Raw genomic sequence first — 20,168 nt, forward strand, 5'->3', positions numbered from 1 at the left:
ATTAAAAAATGCAAACAACCTGGACAGATTAACAGCACCAGGAGGTAACTAGCATGGTACAAACAAGCACCACCTTTCACTACAAGAAGGCATATTCCTTGAGCCAAACAAAGAAACAGTACACAGTCAACATCTGTTTCATATAACAGTTTGGCTGCTGAAAGAAGGAACCTTTAAAAATGGCTTAGCTGACAATCCTCAAAAATAATTCAATCACTAGTGCAAGGCTATCTTTCATATGTTAAGGGCAAATGGACATGACTTGCTTTTTTTCCACTTAACAACAAAAGGAAAGATTTTCATCTTTTAAAAAGAACATAAAATAAAGAGTAAACAAAAAAATCTTAATGAAGCCTTTTCTTTCTGACTGATAGGTGGTAGCCAAAGACAGGGAAGCTTTAAAGACAAAAACTTTTTTCTGTCTCTGTCTCTGTCTCTGTTTCTGTTTCTCCCTCTCTTTCCACTACGCCCATTGACTCCCCCAATGTTAAATGCCCAGACAACACTTCCACAGAATAAATTAAGGAAAAAGAACTCTGACGTATCATAATAGAATAGTAAAGAATGAAAAATGGGCACCTAATAAAACCACCAATTCTAATTTCAAGTTAAAGAGGAAGAAACATGTAATGTCTGTATTCATGTCAGGTTATAAATTATGAAACAAAATTATCACCTCTCTAATTGAACCATTCATATCTTAATTCATGATTACAAACATGTTTCCAAGCCAGCAAAAGGAAATCTATTTAGGAACTGAAATAAATAAGAAGTAATAGTCTCATATCTGTGAATGCTAACTGTTCAGCACCAGAACAATGCCATAGTGTGTGCCATTCCTTTCAACTCAGCTGTATGCCAATTGCTTTACTTGCCTCTATAATATAGTTAAAATGTTAATGTCAAAAAGAGGAAGAAAGCAATTAAAAGGTAAGTGTGAGAAAGGAGGGTTTTTTCAGGTGAAACCTGAAAACAGATGGAGAGGTGATAAGATGGAAAGAGACAGAAACATTTATTATTCACATGTATGAAGTACTAGAAATATTCTCAGTAGTAGTTAGTTCAAGACAAAAGAATTCAACAATCTTCTGTCCAATGGACCTACGTAGCATCTAGACAACTATGACACAAATAAAGGCAAAAATGAAAATAGATATGAGGGGGAAATGTAACCAGAGGGAAGAAAAACTAGTCCACTGGTTGTTTTTCTCATTGGCTATCTATAGGGTTCTGTGAGAAAAACTTCATAGAAAGAAATCTTACAGGGAAAACTGAAGGAAAAGAAATTCCTTGACACACGATAATAGACGTAGTGCCAGATAGGTGTCAACAGATGGAGAAATGAGACAAATTCACAAGTCACAAGTGGTGAAATGAGACAAATGAATGAAAGTTGTAGGAACCAAGATCTTCCTAAACAGAGCAAAAGCCAACCCCAAAAAGCATTACCATTAAATACTATGAAATCTCAACAAATAGTCCAAACTTGTATTTCACTTAGATGGATTTTTGTAGATATTGGAAATAAAGAGTTGTGTCAGAAACATGTTCTAGACAGAACATATATATACCAAAAGTATTTCAATAATGTCACCATCATTTCTAATAACCTGATGGAACATTAAGTAGTAAAGTAGTATAAGACAGTTGAAATTTTGAAAAAAACTTTATCTAAAAAGAAGGGAAAATAGACTTTACATTTGTAGTTTATTTTAAAAACTGCTACAGTAATAAAAAAAAAAAAAAAGCAGAAATTACTCATGAACTCAGAATGAAGAAAGATAAATATAAACTAATCAGGCCCACCAAGAATTACATTTTAAAACTACTGAACCTCATAGAAAATGAAGAACCTAGCAGAAGTACTAGATTGATGCTAAGAAGACAATTATTCAAAAATACATATCCAGTAAAGTTAGTTACTTGAAATTTTCCATCAATATGGAAACAAATTTCCTATTTGAAACCAGAAAGGACTTTATGAATACCATTAAAATAAGATACCCTATAGGACAACTCAAGAATGTTTCATTTTCTTTGCTATATGAAAATTAAGATTTACTGAACTGATTTAAAATATTGCTTTACAAGGTTACTTATCTTAGGTAAGGTAATGGTTTGTATATAAAAGCTTTTTAAAAGTTCTAAAACAGAGAAATTAGGAGAATAGAGTAATAAATGGGTTTTTGTATAGCCTACAAATGTACTTATCTACCATTTATAATTTTATAATTTATTTATAATTATAGATTTATATGATTTATTTTTTATTTATATTTATAATTTTATAAATCATAATTTATGGTTTATAATTATAATGTATAATTATTTATAATTATAGATGGCTTGGTGGTGTAGTTGATAGAGCATTGCAGCTGGAATCGGGAAGATCTAAGTTCAAATCCAGTCTTAGTCATTTAGTAGCAAAATTTAAAATGACTACAGAAATGTTAGCAATGATGGTAGTGATTAGAATAAATGTCATCCAAGAACTTTTAATCTAATAAAAGCTATATTTATTATACAATTAGTTTGCCTTGCAAAGACCTAAACATTAGTCATAATATTTAGCAGTTTTTTTAAACAAGTTTCAGAACATTAATAAAGCAAACACTAAGAAATATATTTTCAAGTAGAAAGTCAAAGTGCTGAAATGGCAAGTTATTCTCATTCTAATACTATATAATAAATTCCCACAGATAAAATCAGAATAAAATTTCTAATAAGACATATAAATAATTTTAAAGGGTTTTACCTCCAAGTTCTTTTACATTCAAGATGGCGTTCTGGAATGGAACTGCTTTTATGCTAAAACCTAAAATGAAAAAATATATGTAATCATAATTTCATTCATAATATACATTCTATTAGATTCTTTAATGAAGAAAGATGACCTAAAATACACTTCTTATATACTCACAAGAAATAAATATTTTCATAAAAAAAAATTCACATCACAAAAAATTACCTAAAACTTCAACTTGTTCATTTTTCAAACATAAATGCTTATTGTAGCAAAAATATGACATAGTTTTTCAAAAGACTTATGATTTGTCCAATTGTTATTTAAATATATACTAGCTCTATGCTAATATATATATAATATTGCTTTTTTTTTTCTCATAGTTTTCTCATAGTTATTAGGTATAAACTGAAAGTAATCTAGAAGGGAAGAGTCTGGTGGCTGGGGGAAGATGGAAAAGCATTTGATACAATAGCAAGGCCATACATTAATTAAGGATATTATACTCCCATAAAAAACAATTGAATGTTCTTTTGTTTGAGTATTTAAGTACTTGAGATTTGCTATCAGTGGATGCACTTTTTAGTCTGCTTCTTCTCAGGGCGAATCTACATAGTTTCATACCATATCTTACATTTATTTGATGATTGATAGTTTTTCTCTAATTATGTTTGTTTTGCAAACTTAACTAAATTTTAACATCTCAACAAAAGCAACTGTTTCCTCTACTTCTTTTATGCTCTGGCACATGGAAAGAGGAACCTAAAATAATTGTTGAAAGAAAAATAATGACTCATAAAAAACTTTCCTTTTTTCGAGTATCAGTAGAAATAATATATAAGTTGAAAATGACAAATCACTTGTGTTTAGGGTATGAAACTATAGGTAAGGTAACTTTGCTAATAATCTCTGAAGTATATACTATTATTATCTATTCTGAAAGTTGAAATTGGAGCCAACTCATATGGCTAATGATAGGAATAATGACAGAAGTTTGAGAGAGAAAAATAAATAGAAATAAGAAATGACGATATGGCTAATGTGCTAGAGCATACACTGGCGAGCATCTCCAGGGGTAAGGGAAGTCATGGAAAGCAAGTGCCAATCTTTTGGCAATCTTACTGGCAAGTGCCAGTATTTTTGCTGGCATGGAAATTAGCCTGGAGGAAATACCAAAGCCTAAATCTACCTACTTACCACACCAGGGTGTTAGATGGAGGGAAGAAAGGAGGTAAGAAAAAATGAAGGAGGGAGGGAGGAAGAGAGGAAAAGGAAGGAAAGAAGGAAGGAGGAAAGGAGGGAACAAGGGGAGGAAGGAGAGAAGGGGGGAAGAAAGAAGCTTCCTTCCCAAATGAACATGGGAGTTTCATGGAAGATGACATGTGAAAATCAAATAAAAGGAGACTCTAAGGATGGTGAAGTTCTTTAAGTGTCCTTTCCCCTTCAATTAATTTCATTGATTCCAAGAACAATATACAAAATCTCAGAGTTAGATGAAATTCCAGAGATCAATGAGAACACTCAATAATTTGAGTGAGAATTCCTTCTACAACACCCAACACATAGTAATTCAGCCTTTGCTAGAAGATCTCCAGGGAAAAGGGTGAAAGTATTCATTCCTAGGGCAGCTAATTCCATATCAAGATAGTTCTTATTGGAAGGAATTTTTCCTTACATAAAGTCCAAATTCAAGTCTCTTTGAAATTTCAACACACTGCCCATAGTTCTGCCCTCTAAGGCCAAGCAGAACAAATATAATCCCTCTTCCATGTTACAGCCCTCTAAAAAAGGCTCACAGAGCTTAAAGAGACTTTAAAACCATCTAATCAACCCCATCATTGCAGATGAATATGAAGCTCAGACAGTTAATGAACTAGGATTTGAACTGAAATCTTCCAACTGCAGATCCAATACGCTTTCCTCTCCACTCCCCAAAATATTTGAAAGATTACTCACCAAATCCACTCTATCTAGCCAGCTACAGACTATGTTTCAAATTACATCCAGCCAGACCCAAGACCACTAGGGTCTACACAACACAAGAATGTTGCCACTGCCTCCATTTAATGCAATTTCTAGCTGATTGTGAAGCATATCCCTGCCCCACCATCCTGGAGCAATTCACTGAGACCTCTACCCTGGGGCTGCTCTGGACAGATAGCTAGGTAAGCAAAAATTCATCTAACCCATTACAACTGGCTGGTTAAAGTCCATACTTAACATCAAAGTCAGCAATTATGCAAAAGGCCCATGCTGGGTAAACCCAAATATAATATAATTATCTGCCTTTTGACCATCCTTGTCAAATCCTATCCTTACCCACCCACAATTTCTACCTCTAGTAGTTTCAGAATAAGTAATGCTAATACCATGGCTTTGGAAAAGCCTGAGGCAATCTATTTTCCAAAGGCTCCATTCACAAGCCTTGTAACTAACCAAATGTAAATTCCCTTCTCTCTTTTTAGGTTGCTTTATCCTATTAGAATTAAAGGCAAAAAAATCTCATTTGTATATGCATCCTCAGAAACTAGCACAATGCTTGACACAAATTTGGTGCAGGATAAATACTTGTCCACTCATTCATTTACTCAATCAACTATGTCCAAAGTCTTCATTTCTAGTTCTGTTCTCAATTCCTTTAACTGATCTTTATAGGAAATGATCTCTTCTAGTCTGGCTGCCCTCCTTTGAACACTCCCTAGTTTGTCAATGTCCTCCCTAAAATGTTGTTGCCAGAACCTATACAATACTCCAGATGTTTTCTGACTAACACAATAGAAAGTAGCACTATTACCTTTATAGCACCAGATATGAGGCTTATCAAGGAAGTCTAAGGTGGAATTAGATTCATTGGCTGCCATATCATATACTAGCATCATAATGAGCTTTCAATGTACAACACCCAGATCTTTTTTTAAACAAAGTTATTTTAACCTTGCTTCTCCCATCTTGTAGTTGGTTTTCTATTATATTTTGTTTCATTTTTTGAAGACTGGATTTCCCTATCTTGCTGAGGTTTGAAATGCAGGAGTTATTCATGAGCAGCATCATGGGGGTAGGTGGGTGAAACTGTCCTCTTTAATCTGTAAAATTATCACTAATTATCACTAATTGTGTCCCCTTTTGATCTGTAAAAGAAAGGAGATTCCAGCCTCCCAGTCTCTAGAAGTCTAGGAGAAGTTTGGGTTTTTCTAAGGCAAATTCCCCCTCTTCCCAACTGATCTTTTGAATAGCCATATCCTCATTCAAATTCTGGGGAAAAGCCTTCAAAGTAATTTTCATTCAATTGGAGATCTGGACCTGATATTGAAAAGTATCTAGGGCTATAGGGGAACATTGGCTTGAAACCTGAGCCTCAGATGGCTATAAAAGCAATTTTAAATTTCATATTTTTGCAGCATTCCTAAGTAGTTTGCTTTGTTCCTTGGCATAGCTGCCAGGACTCCTGCCCATTGTGAAGATATTCTCTTCTCAGTGCCAGCCTCCATTTCTCTAACAGGACTTTGCCACTCGGAAGCCAGTTTTCCTAGCAAAACTGACCTCTCAGTGCCAATAAAACCTCTTTTTTTGCCACTAATATTTCGGGTAGAATAGCATCAATCACACTACTCACTGTCATGGAAGTTTTAATCCATCCATGGGCAAAGTAATGCCTGCCTCCCCTGGAGGATCAACATATTAATGCCACACTTATTTTGGACACTTAATCAGTTTAGACCACTGTAAGTCAGATGATACAATTTCAAGAAACCTTCCAAAAATAGATGGGATTAAAGATCTGAACCAAGACAACCAGACATCCTGTTCTTAAATGAATGCTTTTTTAAAAAAATACAAACATAAGACATTACATGGGGGAAGGAGAGAACCTCTATTAAATTTCAACTTATTTAATTTAGCCCATTATGCTCTACTGTTAAGACTTCTTAGATCCTGTCATTTAGCATTATCATCATTATCAACATCACCATCATTACTGATAATATAATTACTATAAAGTTTACACAGCACTTTACATATATGATTTCACACATTCCTCACAATACTAAAATGAGAAAAGGCTATTGACTTTTTTACAACTGAGGAAGGAAAGGCTGGGAGTGGCTAATTAATTTGACCAAGGTCAGCAACTACTAAGTAGCTTGAAAAAATGCAAATTCCAAATTCAATGTTCTATTGATTCTATTGTCTAAGTGACAAAAATACTTAACATTATATTCACAACAATAACAATAATTGACCTTTATGTAGCACTTTAAAATCTGCAAAGTGCTATATAGATATTATTTAATATCTCTCAACAGCCTTGTCATAAGGTATTATAGATATTATGATATAGATGTAGATATTATGATGTCCATTTTTTGGATACAAAAACAGATCCAGAAACGTTAAATGATTTGCCCATGATTCTCCAACAAATGTCAAAAATAGTATGCAAGCCCTATTAAATCTGGTCTTTCTGATTCCAAATCCATAGCCACTAGGGCACATTACTTCTTAGCATTAGCTATCATTCCAAATTTTGGGTCATCTACAAATTTAATAATATACCACCTATTCCTTACATAAGGCACTGAAAAAATGTTAAAGGTCAGAGTTAACTGAAAATAGATCCCTAAAGCATTCGTACCAGAGACCCTCCTACAAAGTGTCTTTGAACATTTAATGATTATTCTTTGGTTCAAGCCATCTAACTATTGTTAGATGTCTATTCAACATCTCTCTGTCTGGTCCACAACAACAGTAAAAAAAAAACATTGTCAAATGCTCCAGTAAAATCTAAATAACCATAGATCAACAACATTTACTTAACCTATTATAACCCCATTAATCTTATCCAAAAAGGAAATAAAGTTAGACTGACATCACCTATTCCTAGGAATGTTAGCTGATAGCTCTTTTGATTATTGTCTCCTTTTACAGATATTCATTAATCATTTCTTTATTAATACATTCAAGAATTCTTCCAGAAATACAAGTAAACTTAAGTGTAAAATTTACAAACTCTTCTTTTTTTAAAAACTAACATTTCCCAATCTTCACAATCTTTCAAAGATCAGACAGTGGCCTCTAAATATATACACAATCCTCATAACATCTAATTATTTAGAGTACTTTAATGTTTGCAAAGTGCTTTACATATTCTCTTATTTAATTCCTACCACATCTGTGTGAAGTAGGTAATAATTATTATCACCCCTACTTCACAAATGGGGACATCAAGGCTCAGAGAGGTTACATGACTTTCCTTTGATCTCAGAGTTCGTAAAGTACAGAGGTGGGATTCAAGCCCAGTTTTTTCTTAATTTTAAGTCCAACATTCTTTCCACTTTATCATGAGTCTATTTCCTTAATGAAATAAAATGGAAAAGCAATGGAAAAGAAATTAGCTTAATCACTCTCTATAGAAAAAAAAAAAAAGGACAATATAGTCATATATTACCAAGTCTATGACATGCAGCAGAGTACCCCTAGCTAAGCAATCATTTGCACTCTCCCCAAGCCTCCTGCTTTTGCATCTCTCTTAGCATTCATATCCAGCTCAGCTCAACGGCCATTGTCCTAGATTGCTGTGACCATATGTCTACCAAGTCAGGAACAGATCACTCATTTTTCAGACTGTTTCTCTGAAACAGTTTTTCCCCTTTTAAGATTATTTTATTAAATGTTGTATTTTCATGGATCCAGTTCATCAAACAGATAATCATGAATCTATAAGCCTTTACAAAAATGATCTGAATAGTAAAGAGATAGGGGATAGAGTGGATTGAGTGCTGAACCTGAAGTTAGAAAGACCTGACACAAAATCTGACTCAGACATTCACTAACTGTGTGATCTTGGGCAAGACACTTACTTTCTGTTTGATTCAACATCTTCATTTATAAAATAGGGAAAATAATAATACTTATCTCCCAGAATTGATGTGAGAACCAAATGAGATACTGGTAAAGAACTTTACAAACTTTAAAGCACTGTATAAATACTAGTACTATTATTATTGTTTTTAGAGTACCTGCTCTATGCTAGGTCCTGTTCTAGGTATTAGAAATACCAAGAATTTGTATTTTCTGTCCTTACTCTAGAGGAATAGCATTTTATTAGAGGAACTAATATGTAGATGGAATACAAAATAAATACAAGAGAGTGAAATACAGGATCAAGGCAAAGTTATTACTTTTGCTGATACTCATTACTATTATTGCTTCTTGCACACGGAAACTACAAGTTCAAAATGACATTTTGGACAAGCTTTAACCCAAGCAGAAGAAATTTCTGTATGAAGTCTTGTTTGCTGTAATTTTTTTTTTATTTGTAAGAGATAACTGTTATCTTTAGAGAATCTTTGCTTATAGTCTCAAAAACTGGCCTGTTAAAAATACATCAGGTATTTTTTCTTCCTTTACAAAATTTCTGCAAAAGATTGTACATCCCTTTCCATGCCCACCTCTTTCCAAGAACTGGGGACCAACATAAGCAGAAATAAATCCTACTTCAAATCATATTGCTGCCAAAGATGCTGTCTATGATACTCACAAAGAAATGGGTACTCACATTAATACAGGGGAGATAGAACAACAACAAAAAATGATACCTTCTTCACGTGAGGAGTACTTCTCAGTCCTTATATTGATACCTAGTGAAGATCTGGTTGGCTACAATTCATCTCTACAGCAACTCATCTCTACAATAGAACTCACTTGAAAATTAGTTGTACAGTGAGTTTTGCTTTCACATTCAAATACACACAACTATTTAGTTAAAGAGCATTAAGGCTAAATTTTGAGGAATGGGCAAGAAAGACTGAGCACCTCTCCAACTCTGGGAACTGACCCAACAAAATTTGGATAATTGGATGGATTCTCTATAGAGTATTCATAGGAAAACATGGATAAAGATGAGAAGGCAAAGAGGGGTTCTAATCTATATTTATGGAGGGAGTATTCCTTCATATGGAGGAAGTAGATGAAATAACAGATCCATCAAAGAAACAAAAGACAAAGCATCAAAGGATCAGGTGTATATTGGATAATTAGTGGAATACCAGTCTCTGCCTTTCTGCTGGCAGACACAAGCATGGCATGCTTTCCTGTTTCCTATTCACTCCACTGATACAAAAAGAAAAAAAAAGAAATAGAAAAAAGAATATAGTAGTCAAAGCCAACTCTTCCTTTTATAGCCATTTCTGCCTTTCATATGTGCCTGAGTGCCAATAGGTTGACTAGGAAAACTTCAAAAGACTCAGAAAAACCATCAAATGATTCTACCTGGTAAAGGTACAAATTGCTGTATACAATGAGACTATTTGCCTAGGCCTTCCTCTATCCTCTATTCTAATCCAAGGAAAAGAGAAATATCAGTTCAGTTATCTTCTGAAAGAACATATTTACAAGTTAATTTCATACAACCATAAATACAAAAAGCAAAATCCAGCAGACTATGCTGGCATATGAGAATGTGATCTCCCTGTTGACATTGTAAAGGGTATAAAGCTTCCTGCTGTTTAGAAGGCAATATGATATTCAGGTAGGGATGGTGGGAGAGAAAGATTTGAAGATAAAAGAATGAGATTGAATATTTCAAAGAATACTAAATTGGGAACCAATTAATTAATAATGCTTTAAGACTGGCAAAATATTTTATATGTTATCTCACTTGATCTTGGCAATAATTCTATGGAATAAAGATAATTATTTTGACCATTTTGGAGATAAGGAAAAAGAAGCTGAGCAAGATTGTGTGATTTACCCAGTCACACAACTAAAAAGAGCCTGTGGTAGAATTTGAATTGGAATCTTCCAAATTCCAAGTCCAACATTCTATCCACTGAGTTACCTAGCAGCCTCAGTAAAAATTATATAGTTACAATTTTTGTAATACCTCAAGTTGCTACATCAAAGAGCCCTTATAGCTTCTGTTTTCCTTGCAGGAAAGAAGAAACCTTGGAAGACGTATTCTCCAAATATATATTATATATTTGTTTATATTAGTTTAAGCATATATATATATTAAAGCATAAATAGACTTTGACCAGTAAAAAAGTTCTCCTGGAACAACTTATGTTTTCCCTATTTAACAGATATTTAGAAAGTCAGACAATGTAAAGGGCTGAAACGCTGAGTTGATGCACTGAGTTTGGACAACCATGCACTTAAAGCTAATTACTGATTGGATAATACTCTATTAGCATATGCTTAGAAAATGGCCCTTTCCCACTATTCTGTACTGGTTCAATCTTTTGGTGTATGCAGAGAACTGTGGGAAGGATTAGAGGGTGGAGTAAGACAAACCAGAGTCACTTATGGGTGGGAGACAAGAGAAGGAAGGTTGTGGAGATCCTGCCTCCATCCTGTTCACTTTTACCCCTAAAGACCAAGAATAAAGACCAAGGACTTTTGTTTACCCTGACTACAGCTGAGTCTAAGGTATCCAGGGTGCTAACTCGGTTTTCACATTTGGTACCCAACGTGTGGACCAAGGAATCTAATTTCACTGAAGAAATCCCCAGTGACCAGGAAATAGGGCGAGTATTTTAATAGACAAACAGGGAACTTACTTTGTTAAAGGCTAAACTAGTAACCTTTTCTAGCTGAAATGGGGCAGATATTAGGAAAAGATTCTCCCCTATCTTCAGCCCCACCCCACCCTCATCCTGAGGGGGCATTATAGAAAGCATACTTAAGTTGATCAAGGGACAAGGCTTAATTGTAACTTGGGTGCAGATCACTAGACATTTGGGTACATTAGAATGCATGTTCCCTTTGTTCTTAAAGGAAGAAGATGTAGGAACAGATAATTGTAAACTAGTAGGAGATCAATTACGTGAATACTACAATGATAAAGGTCCTGATTCAATTTCCAAGGAAACATTTTATATATACAACACAATACAATTGGCCTTAAGGAATCCTGCAAGTTCTACAAAAAAGAAAAGTTTTAAGAACAGCTAGATGAGGAAGTGTGAGGAAAAAGAGGAAGACAAAGAACAGATTAATGGCAATATCACCAGAGGGCATGAGGAGTTAAGTGAAGTTGAAGGACAAGTGGTGAAAGGCTGGTGATTCTCCCTCTCAGAAGGCAGCTTCAACCCCACTTAAATCTGAACTGGTTCTTGACACGCCCCCATCAACTTCACCTTTCAGGATGGAGGGAGGAGGAGTAGTGGGAGGGGCGGTGACACCACCAGTTCCTCCCCTCCTCTCCTCCCGCCCACCCCCCAGCAATCATCCCCTCCTATGACTAAATTGCAAAAGACAGTACTTAAACGAACATAAGAAAGGCAGGATTTAGCCGATTTGAAAAAAGGAATGTATCCTGTGATTCAACAGTTTAACTCTTCAGGTCAAGAAAGTAAAAGATATACTCCTTTTGATATAGAAATCCTCAAAGACCTGAAAAAGACTTGCAGTTTTTATGAGGCTACATCAACTTATGTTAAGATGGTATTACAGAATTTGACTTATGAAGTCTTAACCCCTAGGGACTGGAAATCTATAGCAAGGACATTCTTAGAACCTGGACAAAACTTGTTGTGGCTTTCTGAATATAGTGAGCTCTGTAGGATAGAAACCCAACCAAACAGTCAAAGTGGAGTTCATACTCCAATCACCTATGACCAATTAACAAGTGTAGGTTCTTATGTAGACATTTCAGTACAGATTAATTACCCCATAGCAGCATATGAGCAAATTGCTGCTGCTGCTATCAAAGCATGGGCTTTTCTCCCCAGTAAAAACGACAAGGGTGAAGCCTTCACAAAAATTATATAAGGGCCAAATGAACCCTTTGCCGATTTTCTGGGACGTTTGCAGACAGCTGTCAACGAACTAATGGTGAAAATACAGTAACAGACATTATGATAAGGCAACTTGCTAAGGAAAATACTAATGAGGTTTGTAGAAGAATTATACTAGGACTACGCAATGATGCTCCTATAGAGGAGATCATAAGATGCTGTGCCTCAGTGAGCACAAATACCTTTTATAGCCAAGCTATGATGCAGACTTCCCAATATCTGAACAGGGGAAGATAGGGTCCCTTTTGGCAAGGGAATTCCAGAAAGACTTGTCAATGCTTTCAATGTGGTAAAGTAGGGCATCTGAAAGCTCAATGTTGGCAGAGAGACAGAGAAAAGAGAGTGGGAGAGCAAGACTCAATACCCCATGTCCAAAATGCAACAGAGGCTTCCATTGGGCATCAGAATGTAGACTGCTTCAGGGAAACGGGATGAGGGACCCAGCCCCAGAGGCCAAGGCAAAAAATACTTGGGGCATGATGGCAGCCAATGTTATGCCCAGAAAGTGCCTAAAAGTTCAGTACCCAGACATGATCAATCAGCCAGGAAGCAATCTGATGGGAGAAAGGGATTACAATTGGGGAGAATAGAGTTATATGCAGCTAGGACTACTGAGATACCCCCCAAAGAGGTGAAATCTAATCCTTTCCAGCCTTTAGCTCCCTTGCCTCCAGACACAGTAGTCTTGACCATTTCACCTCCTGAGAGCACTTACAAAACAGTGTCCATCCATACAACAATGTGGGAAACTGGGGAATGTGTACATATATCCCAGTCACTAACACAAGTAGACAATGTGTGACTTATCAACCAGGAGAAATAGTAGCATCAGGTTTATTGATACAGACTCCTAATAAGCAATCTGGTGATAGTCGCCCAGATTCTGACTCCAAGCAACAAAATCCTGGAATATACTGGACAGAAGCTGTAACAGCTGACAGACCTATGCTCACGATCTATATAAATGGCCTACCACTGGAAGGCCTGGTAGGCACAGGTGCAAATCGTATAGTCATTAGAGGTGCCAACTGGCCCAGTCACTGGCCAGAGATTCAGGCAGACACCTACATGTCTAGCATAGGAGGATCAATAGCAGCTGAAGTTAGTGCTACCCCTATGAGATGGACTTTTGAAGGCAAAACAGGGGTTTTTACTCCTTTTATAGTTGAAAAACTCCCCATCAATCTGTGGGGAAGAGACGTTTTACAACAATTAGGGTTAAAAATGAGTACTTCGGTTTTTTTAGGCAGGGTTGCTGTTGAAGACCTACCAACACTTTCACCTGTTCCTATCCAATGGAAAACTGATACACCAGTATGGATAGAACAGTGCCCTTAGGTAGCAATAAAATTCAGGCCTTATTAGATATAGCACAGGAGCAACTTGACCAAGGACACTTACAACCTTCCCTAAGTCCTTGGAATTCCCTAGTATTTGTTGTAAGAAAGAAATCTGGAAAATGGAGGATGTTGACTGATTTAAGAAAAGTAAATGAACAGATGGAAACTATGGGAACTCTTCAGCCTGGACTTCCATCCCCTACTCAATTGCCTAGAGAATGGCCTCTTTGGGTTACAGACATTAAGGCTTGTTTCTATTCTATCCCTCTGGATAAGGAGGATATGAAAAGATTTGCCTTTTCAGTGCCCAGTGTTAACTTAGCTGACCTTATAAAAAATATGAATGGACAGTTTTGCCACAGGGAATGAAAAACAGCCCTACTATGTGTCAAATGTATATTGCTGCTGCTCTTATTCCATTAAGAAAAGCATATCCAAAAGTTATGTTATAACATTATATGGATGATATCTTGGGGTGTGCACCTGAGGAACAAATGTTAGAAGCATGTCTACAAAAAACCACAGAAACACTAAGGAAGTACAAATTGCACATAGCTCCAGAAAAAATTCTAAGGCACACTCCTTTTCAATATTTAGGATATGAAGTATACCCTAAGGTGCTTAGAGTACAAAAACTTTCCTTAAGAACAGAGAAGCTCAACACCTTAAATGACTTTCAGAAATTGATAGGAGATATCCAATGGATGTATCCCGTGTTAGGCTTGACTACCTATCAATTGCAATCATTATATGACATTTTAAGGGGAGACAGTGCTTTAAACTCACCACGCCAACTTACAAAAGAAGCTCAAGAAGCTTTGAGAGAAGTAGAACTAGCTTTATCCAATGTGGTTGAAAGAGTCACTCAAAAACCCTTGGAAATATCAGTTTTTGCTACACAAGAGGCACCCACAGCAGTCCTTCATCAAGGAGACAGTGCGATAGAGTGGGTGAACCTCCCAGAACAACCAGAACAAAGCCTTACTCCTTACCCAGTGCTTGTGGCTAGAATTTTATTAAAGGCCATTAAGCGAGCAGTACAATTATCTAGGATAAGACCTGACAAGAGATACACTTTTTATACTAATGCACAAATTAATATATGTTTGAAACCATCCCAGAGTGGCAAATTTTATTAGCCATGGCTCCAAATTTTACACATGGGTCTCCATTAAAGAAAACCAGACTATTACATAATTGGCAATGGATTCTTGAGGAAAAGGATTCTAAGGTTTCCCTTAAAGGACCATCTTTACAGATGCATCCAAATATAACATTTGTGTTGTATACTCTCATGACTTAACTATAGAGTAGTCAGACTTCTTTTCAGTCCACTCAGTAAAATGAGTTGTATGCAATCATGTTAGCTCTTACTTCTTAATCCAGGAGATATAAATATAATATCTGATTTGGCCTATTCAGTAGGTATGGTACGAAGAATTGCCACAACCCAAATAAAATTTGTTGCCTCTAATATATATCAGCTCTTTAAGGAACTTCAAGAGAAAGTGAGAAAGCATGCAGGTAAGATTTATATCTTACATGTCCACTCTCATAGTAGACTTCCAGGTCCTATTTTTGATGGCAATTCAAAGACAGATAGCCTTCTAACAATGCTGGCCAATACTCCTTTATTTCAAGAAGTCCAAGAATCTTATTTTAAATATCATCAGGCTGCTCAAGCTTTATGCTTACAATTTGGAACACTAAGAGAGGAAGCTAAGAGCATAGTAAAAGCCTGTACAGCTTGCCTTCCTTTCCAAGCTCTTACACTCCCTCCAGGGAAGAACCCTCGTGGCTTGAGACACAGTGAAATTTGGCAAATGGATGTGACCCATTATAAATCTTTTGGTTGTCTGTCTTTTATCCATGTTGTGGTAGACACCTTTTCAGGATTCACTTTTGCAATACAGGCAGCAAAAGAGACAACCCGAATGGTCACTGAATTCCTTATACAAGCATTTGCAATTATGGATGTGCCACAAGCAATAAAAACAGATAATATACTTCTAAACATTTTGCACACTTTTGTGCACAGTATAAGATTTTACACACCACTGGCATGCCTTTTAATCCTCAAGGACAGGCAATAGTAGACAGGAGAAACAGAGACATTAAGATGCTCCTCCAAAAACAAAAGAAAGGGGGAGCCACAGGTAACCCTAGAGAACTTCTAAATCTAGCTCTTTCTACTATTAACTTCTTGATTTTTGACAAAGATGTACTGGCTCTGGCAGACAGGTTATAAAACCTGGAAGGGCAGTGTCCAGTGCAAGCAGCATCACTCTATTTAGATAATCTCCAGGTGATGTGAAGAGACCCAGAAAGTGATGAATGGAAGGAACCAGATAGACTAACTGCTTGGGGGAGAGGGTTTGCTTGTATCTCTACAGATGGAGAAGGAATCAGATGGGTGCCACCGAGCCATATTGTCCATCAGAGAGAGACGGAGCAGACCCTTGAAACGAAGAAGATCCAAGAAACATCGGGTGCTTCCATCGCTGACTGTGCCCACCACTGAAAGAGCATGGCAATTATGGCATTTGATTCATGTACATCAATAATTGTTGGACTTGAAAACCCTCAGGAATCATTGGATTCTCTGAGAAATGATAAGACTGTTGTAGGACTTGAAAACCCTCAGGAATCATTGGATTCTCTGAGAAATGATAAGACTGTTGAAGGACTTCAAAATCTACAGGAATCATTGGATTCCCTAACACATAAAAAGACTGTTGCAGGACTTCAAAAACTTGTGGGGATCATTGGATTTCCTGACACATAAAGCAAAGGACAATAGATTGGTTTTGAATCTATCTCTTGGCTGCTGAAGAAGGTGTATGTGTGACTGTTGTTTACAGACCCTACTTCTAGGACCTCTGGAAATCTTTTACAACACCATGTTGATTTATATTGTTTGTTATACCACTACTTACATGTACAATTCATGTTTGTTACACCACATCGAGCCTGCACTGGCTGTGGGGAGAGACACCACTAATAGTCTGTGCATTATTGCTGTGTGCTTGTGTAATATCTCCCATGCTGATGGATTTGTGCATACCTGTTTCTAATAAGACCCTTCAGCCCAGAAACCCGCTAGCAATCCCTGCTTCCCTTTGGTGCTTTTCATCTCCCTTCCTGAGATGTCTCAGATCATCTCCTTCTTTGTGCTTAGTGCTCTCCCGAAACTCCCTTCCTGAGAAGTCGAGTGGGGTGCGGGGGGTGCGGGGGAAGGAAGGAGGCAGGGAGAGGCATGATCATCTCCTTTTTGGCGTTTTCATCTCCTTTCCTGACAAGTCAGGGAGGGCATGATCACCTCCTTTTTGGGGTTCTTACCTCCCTGAGCAGTCAGGGATAGCGTGACCACCTGTGTTCTAAAACAAAAGAAAGCAGGAGATGTAAAGTGCTGAAACTCTGAATTGATACACTGAGTTTGGACAACCGCGCACTTAAGGCTAATTACCAACTGGACAATACTCTATTAGCATATGCTTGAAAAATGGCCCTTCCCACTATTCTGTGCTGGTTCAATCTTTTAATGTATACAGAGAATTGTGGGAAGGATTAGGGAGTGGAGTAAGACAAGCCAGAGTCACTTTTTGGTGGTGGATAAGGAAGAAGGAGGTCATGGAGATCTTGCGTCCATCTAATTCACTTCTACCCCTAAAGACCAAAAATAAAGACCAAGGACTTTTGCTTATCCTGATCCCAGCTGATTCTAAGGTATCCAGGGTGCTAACTCAGTCTTCACAAAATAAGAAAGACAAAATAGGCCATAAAAAGCATGACTTACTTCATGCTTATTTGTTTTGCTGTTATTGTTGCTGTCAAACCTGGTTTCAAATCCTATCTCTGACACTTTCTGGGTGATCATAGGCAAGTCACTTAAACTTTCTGAGCCTCATTTCCCCTTATCTGAAAAATGAGAATACTGCATTACCTATTGCACAGAGCTGTTATGAGGATCCCTTGAGTGCTTTGTAACACATAAATCACATTGTTATGTATCTTTCTGTTCTTATGTTTTTCTTTTTTGATTGTAGTAAGTTTATTTTTAATACACATTGCATAAATCATGTTGGAAGAAAAAATTCTGAGCACAAGGAAAAAAAAACACGGGAGAAATTAAAAGAGAGAGAGAGAAAAAGTTGTTTTTGTTTTTCAATGGAATTTAGATACACATGGTCTGAGTCTAAGTTGCCATGTTATTCCAGTATACTTAACATTCTATAGCCTGTTGTATAGAGATGTATGAAATACCTCTCTTTGTAACTGAAAGTACTAGTATGGATGTTTGTTTTATAATTATCATTCATATTACTGTTCTTATTCTTTTTCATTTTATATTCAATCAAGTTCAGATAGAAACTGTCCTGAGAAAAATCAATACCCTATCATTCTTTTATGTTTTAAATGGACTTCAATTCAAGACTGAGTCATTTGATCAACAACTTGTTACAATTCATGTGGATGTTTTTCATATATATGACCCTTTGAATCCATTCTTGGATCGATCTTGTGCCTATTTTCTAGGTTCCACTTGCACTTCCACTGATAGCAACTTTATTATTTTTTAGTGTAGTAATATTTGCTTATACCCACAACATTTCAGTGTGTTTTTCACCACTATGTCATATGTTCTATTAATATCCACCAATTCTCTCCTTCCTTTTTGATGAGAAGAGTTAATCTTCTATAGTTGCCTTAGATGGGCAGGCCATGTGGTTCCTTAATTTTGTATAAAGTTTTTTTTTTTTTTTTTAAATAGCTTTTTATTTACAAGATATATGCATGGATAATTTTTCTGCATTCACAACTGCAAAACCTTTTGTTCCAATTTTTCCCCTCCTTCTCCCCACCCCGTCCCCCAGATGTCAGGTTGACCAATACATGTTAAATATGTTAAAGTATACGTTAAATACAATATATGTATATGTGTCCATATAGTTATTTTACTGTACAAAAAGAATCAGACTTTGAAATAGTGTTTGTACGAGTTTTTTAAAGAAACTTTTCAAATTTGTTATAGTTGACTTTACAATTCTAAAGCTGAACAGTGATATATACTGTATAATTGTCAACTGATTTAATTGTGGACTACACATTTAGCTTTGATTTCAGACTATCAATTAGTCTTTTAAGGTATTCAACTACAGTCTTCTTGAAATATTTACCACTTTAATGATTCACTATGTTCTCAAATAGTGAGATTTGAGTTTCTGTTTTTCTTTCCATACATTCATGATTTATAATTATTGATTCCAAAATTACATTCTGATGTAATTATACAAAGATAACATGAGATTAGGGAACTATTTAAGATGTCTTTCAGTGAAGCCATATAGTTTGTTGCAATCTATAAATACCACAATATTTTGGTTTTATTCTCTCATTGATCTGGAAGCCAGGTTTACATCTACTTAGAAGAGATATTAATATATTTAATGTTAGGTGGAACCAAAATGGACTTAAATAATCTATGAAAAATGTCATTTTTATATGAATTAATCTTTACATTATTGTGTGAAGATCAGTTGGCCTGTTTAAATAGAAAATTATTTTTCATGTAAACATCAACTACTCTAGAATTTTCATTATATTTGGATCTATTTTACTTTCACTAGATGAATAAGCCATAAGTACAGGACTGAGTCAAAGGTTTTGTAATGATAAAGTAATAAAAATACAATGGTGATCTGAAGCAGCTTCTTCAATAATTACCAAATTAATAATGTACTGTTATTTCCATTCATGGGATGTGGAAGATATTTTGGGTACTGTATGTTTTAAAGGATTTTGAGGTTGTTGAGGTTTATTTTTTTTTTAACTTAATTCAAACCATGGGTAACTTGTACAAGTCTATATTTTCATCTATATTTGGATACAATACCCATCTTTTACTATAGATACATGATAACATTTGAGAAAGGTAGGCTTGGGATTTTCAGATAGTGGGCCTTGCTAATTATTTATACTTTATTGTGAAGCATTTGAGACAGTAGTTATGGCTTTTATCTAGTCCAGATACTTTCAAACTTTGACATAATCATTCTATAATTCATAATTATAAAAATATGCAAAATGTTTGTTTAATCTTTCTTATGTTTTCATTGTATTGAGATTTCTTGTAATCATGTAGGTAATCAAAATTTTTCCACTATCTTCATGATTTTGCTTTATTTTTCAAGATTACAAAGTATTTAACTGAAGTTGAATTTACTTTGTTCTTTGTCTTTAATTGTTTATGAAAATAATCTAGTATTTGGAATATGTATCTATTTTCTA

General features: G+C 35.7%; 1 protein-coding gene across 1 annotated transcript in view; it reads right to left on the bottom strand.

Moving 5' to 3' along the window:
* The window catches only part of ARL15 (ADP ribosylation factor like GTPase 15), a 496,737-nt gene that overhangs the window by 294,165 nt on the left and 182,404 nt on the right, over positions 1 to 20,168 (bottom strand). Inside the window, 1 exon segment of the mRNA XM_023495746.2 lies at positions 2,756 to 2,815. Coding sequence (XP_023351514.1) covers positions 2,756 to 2,815 — 60 coding nt within the window.

Source organism: Sarcophilus harrisii, chromosome 1 (assembly GCF_902635505.1).
Source record: "Sarcophilus harrisii chromosome 1, mSarHar1.11, whole genome shotgun sequence".
In the NCBI taxonomy this organism is placed as follows: domain Eukaryota; kingdom Metazoa; phylum Chordata; class Mammalia; order Dasyuromorphia; family Dasyuridae; genus Sarcophilus; species Sarcophilus harrisii.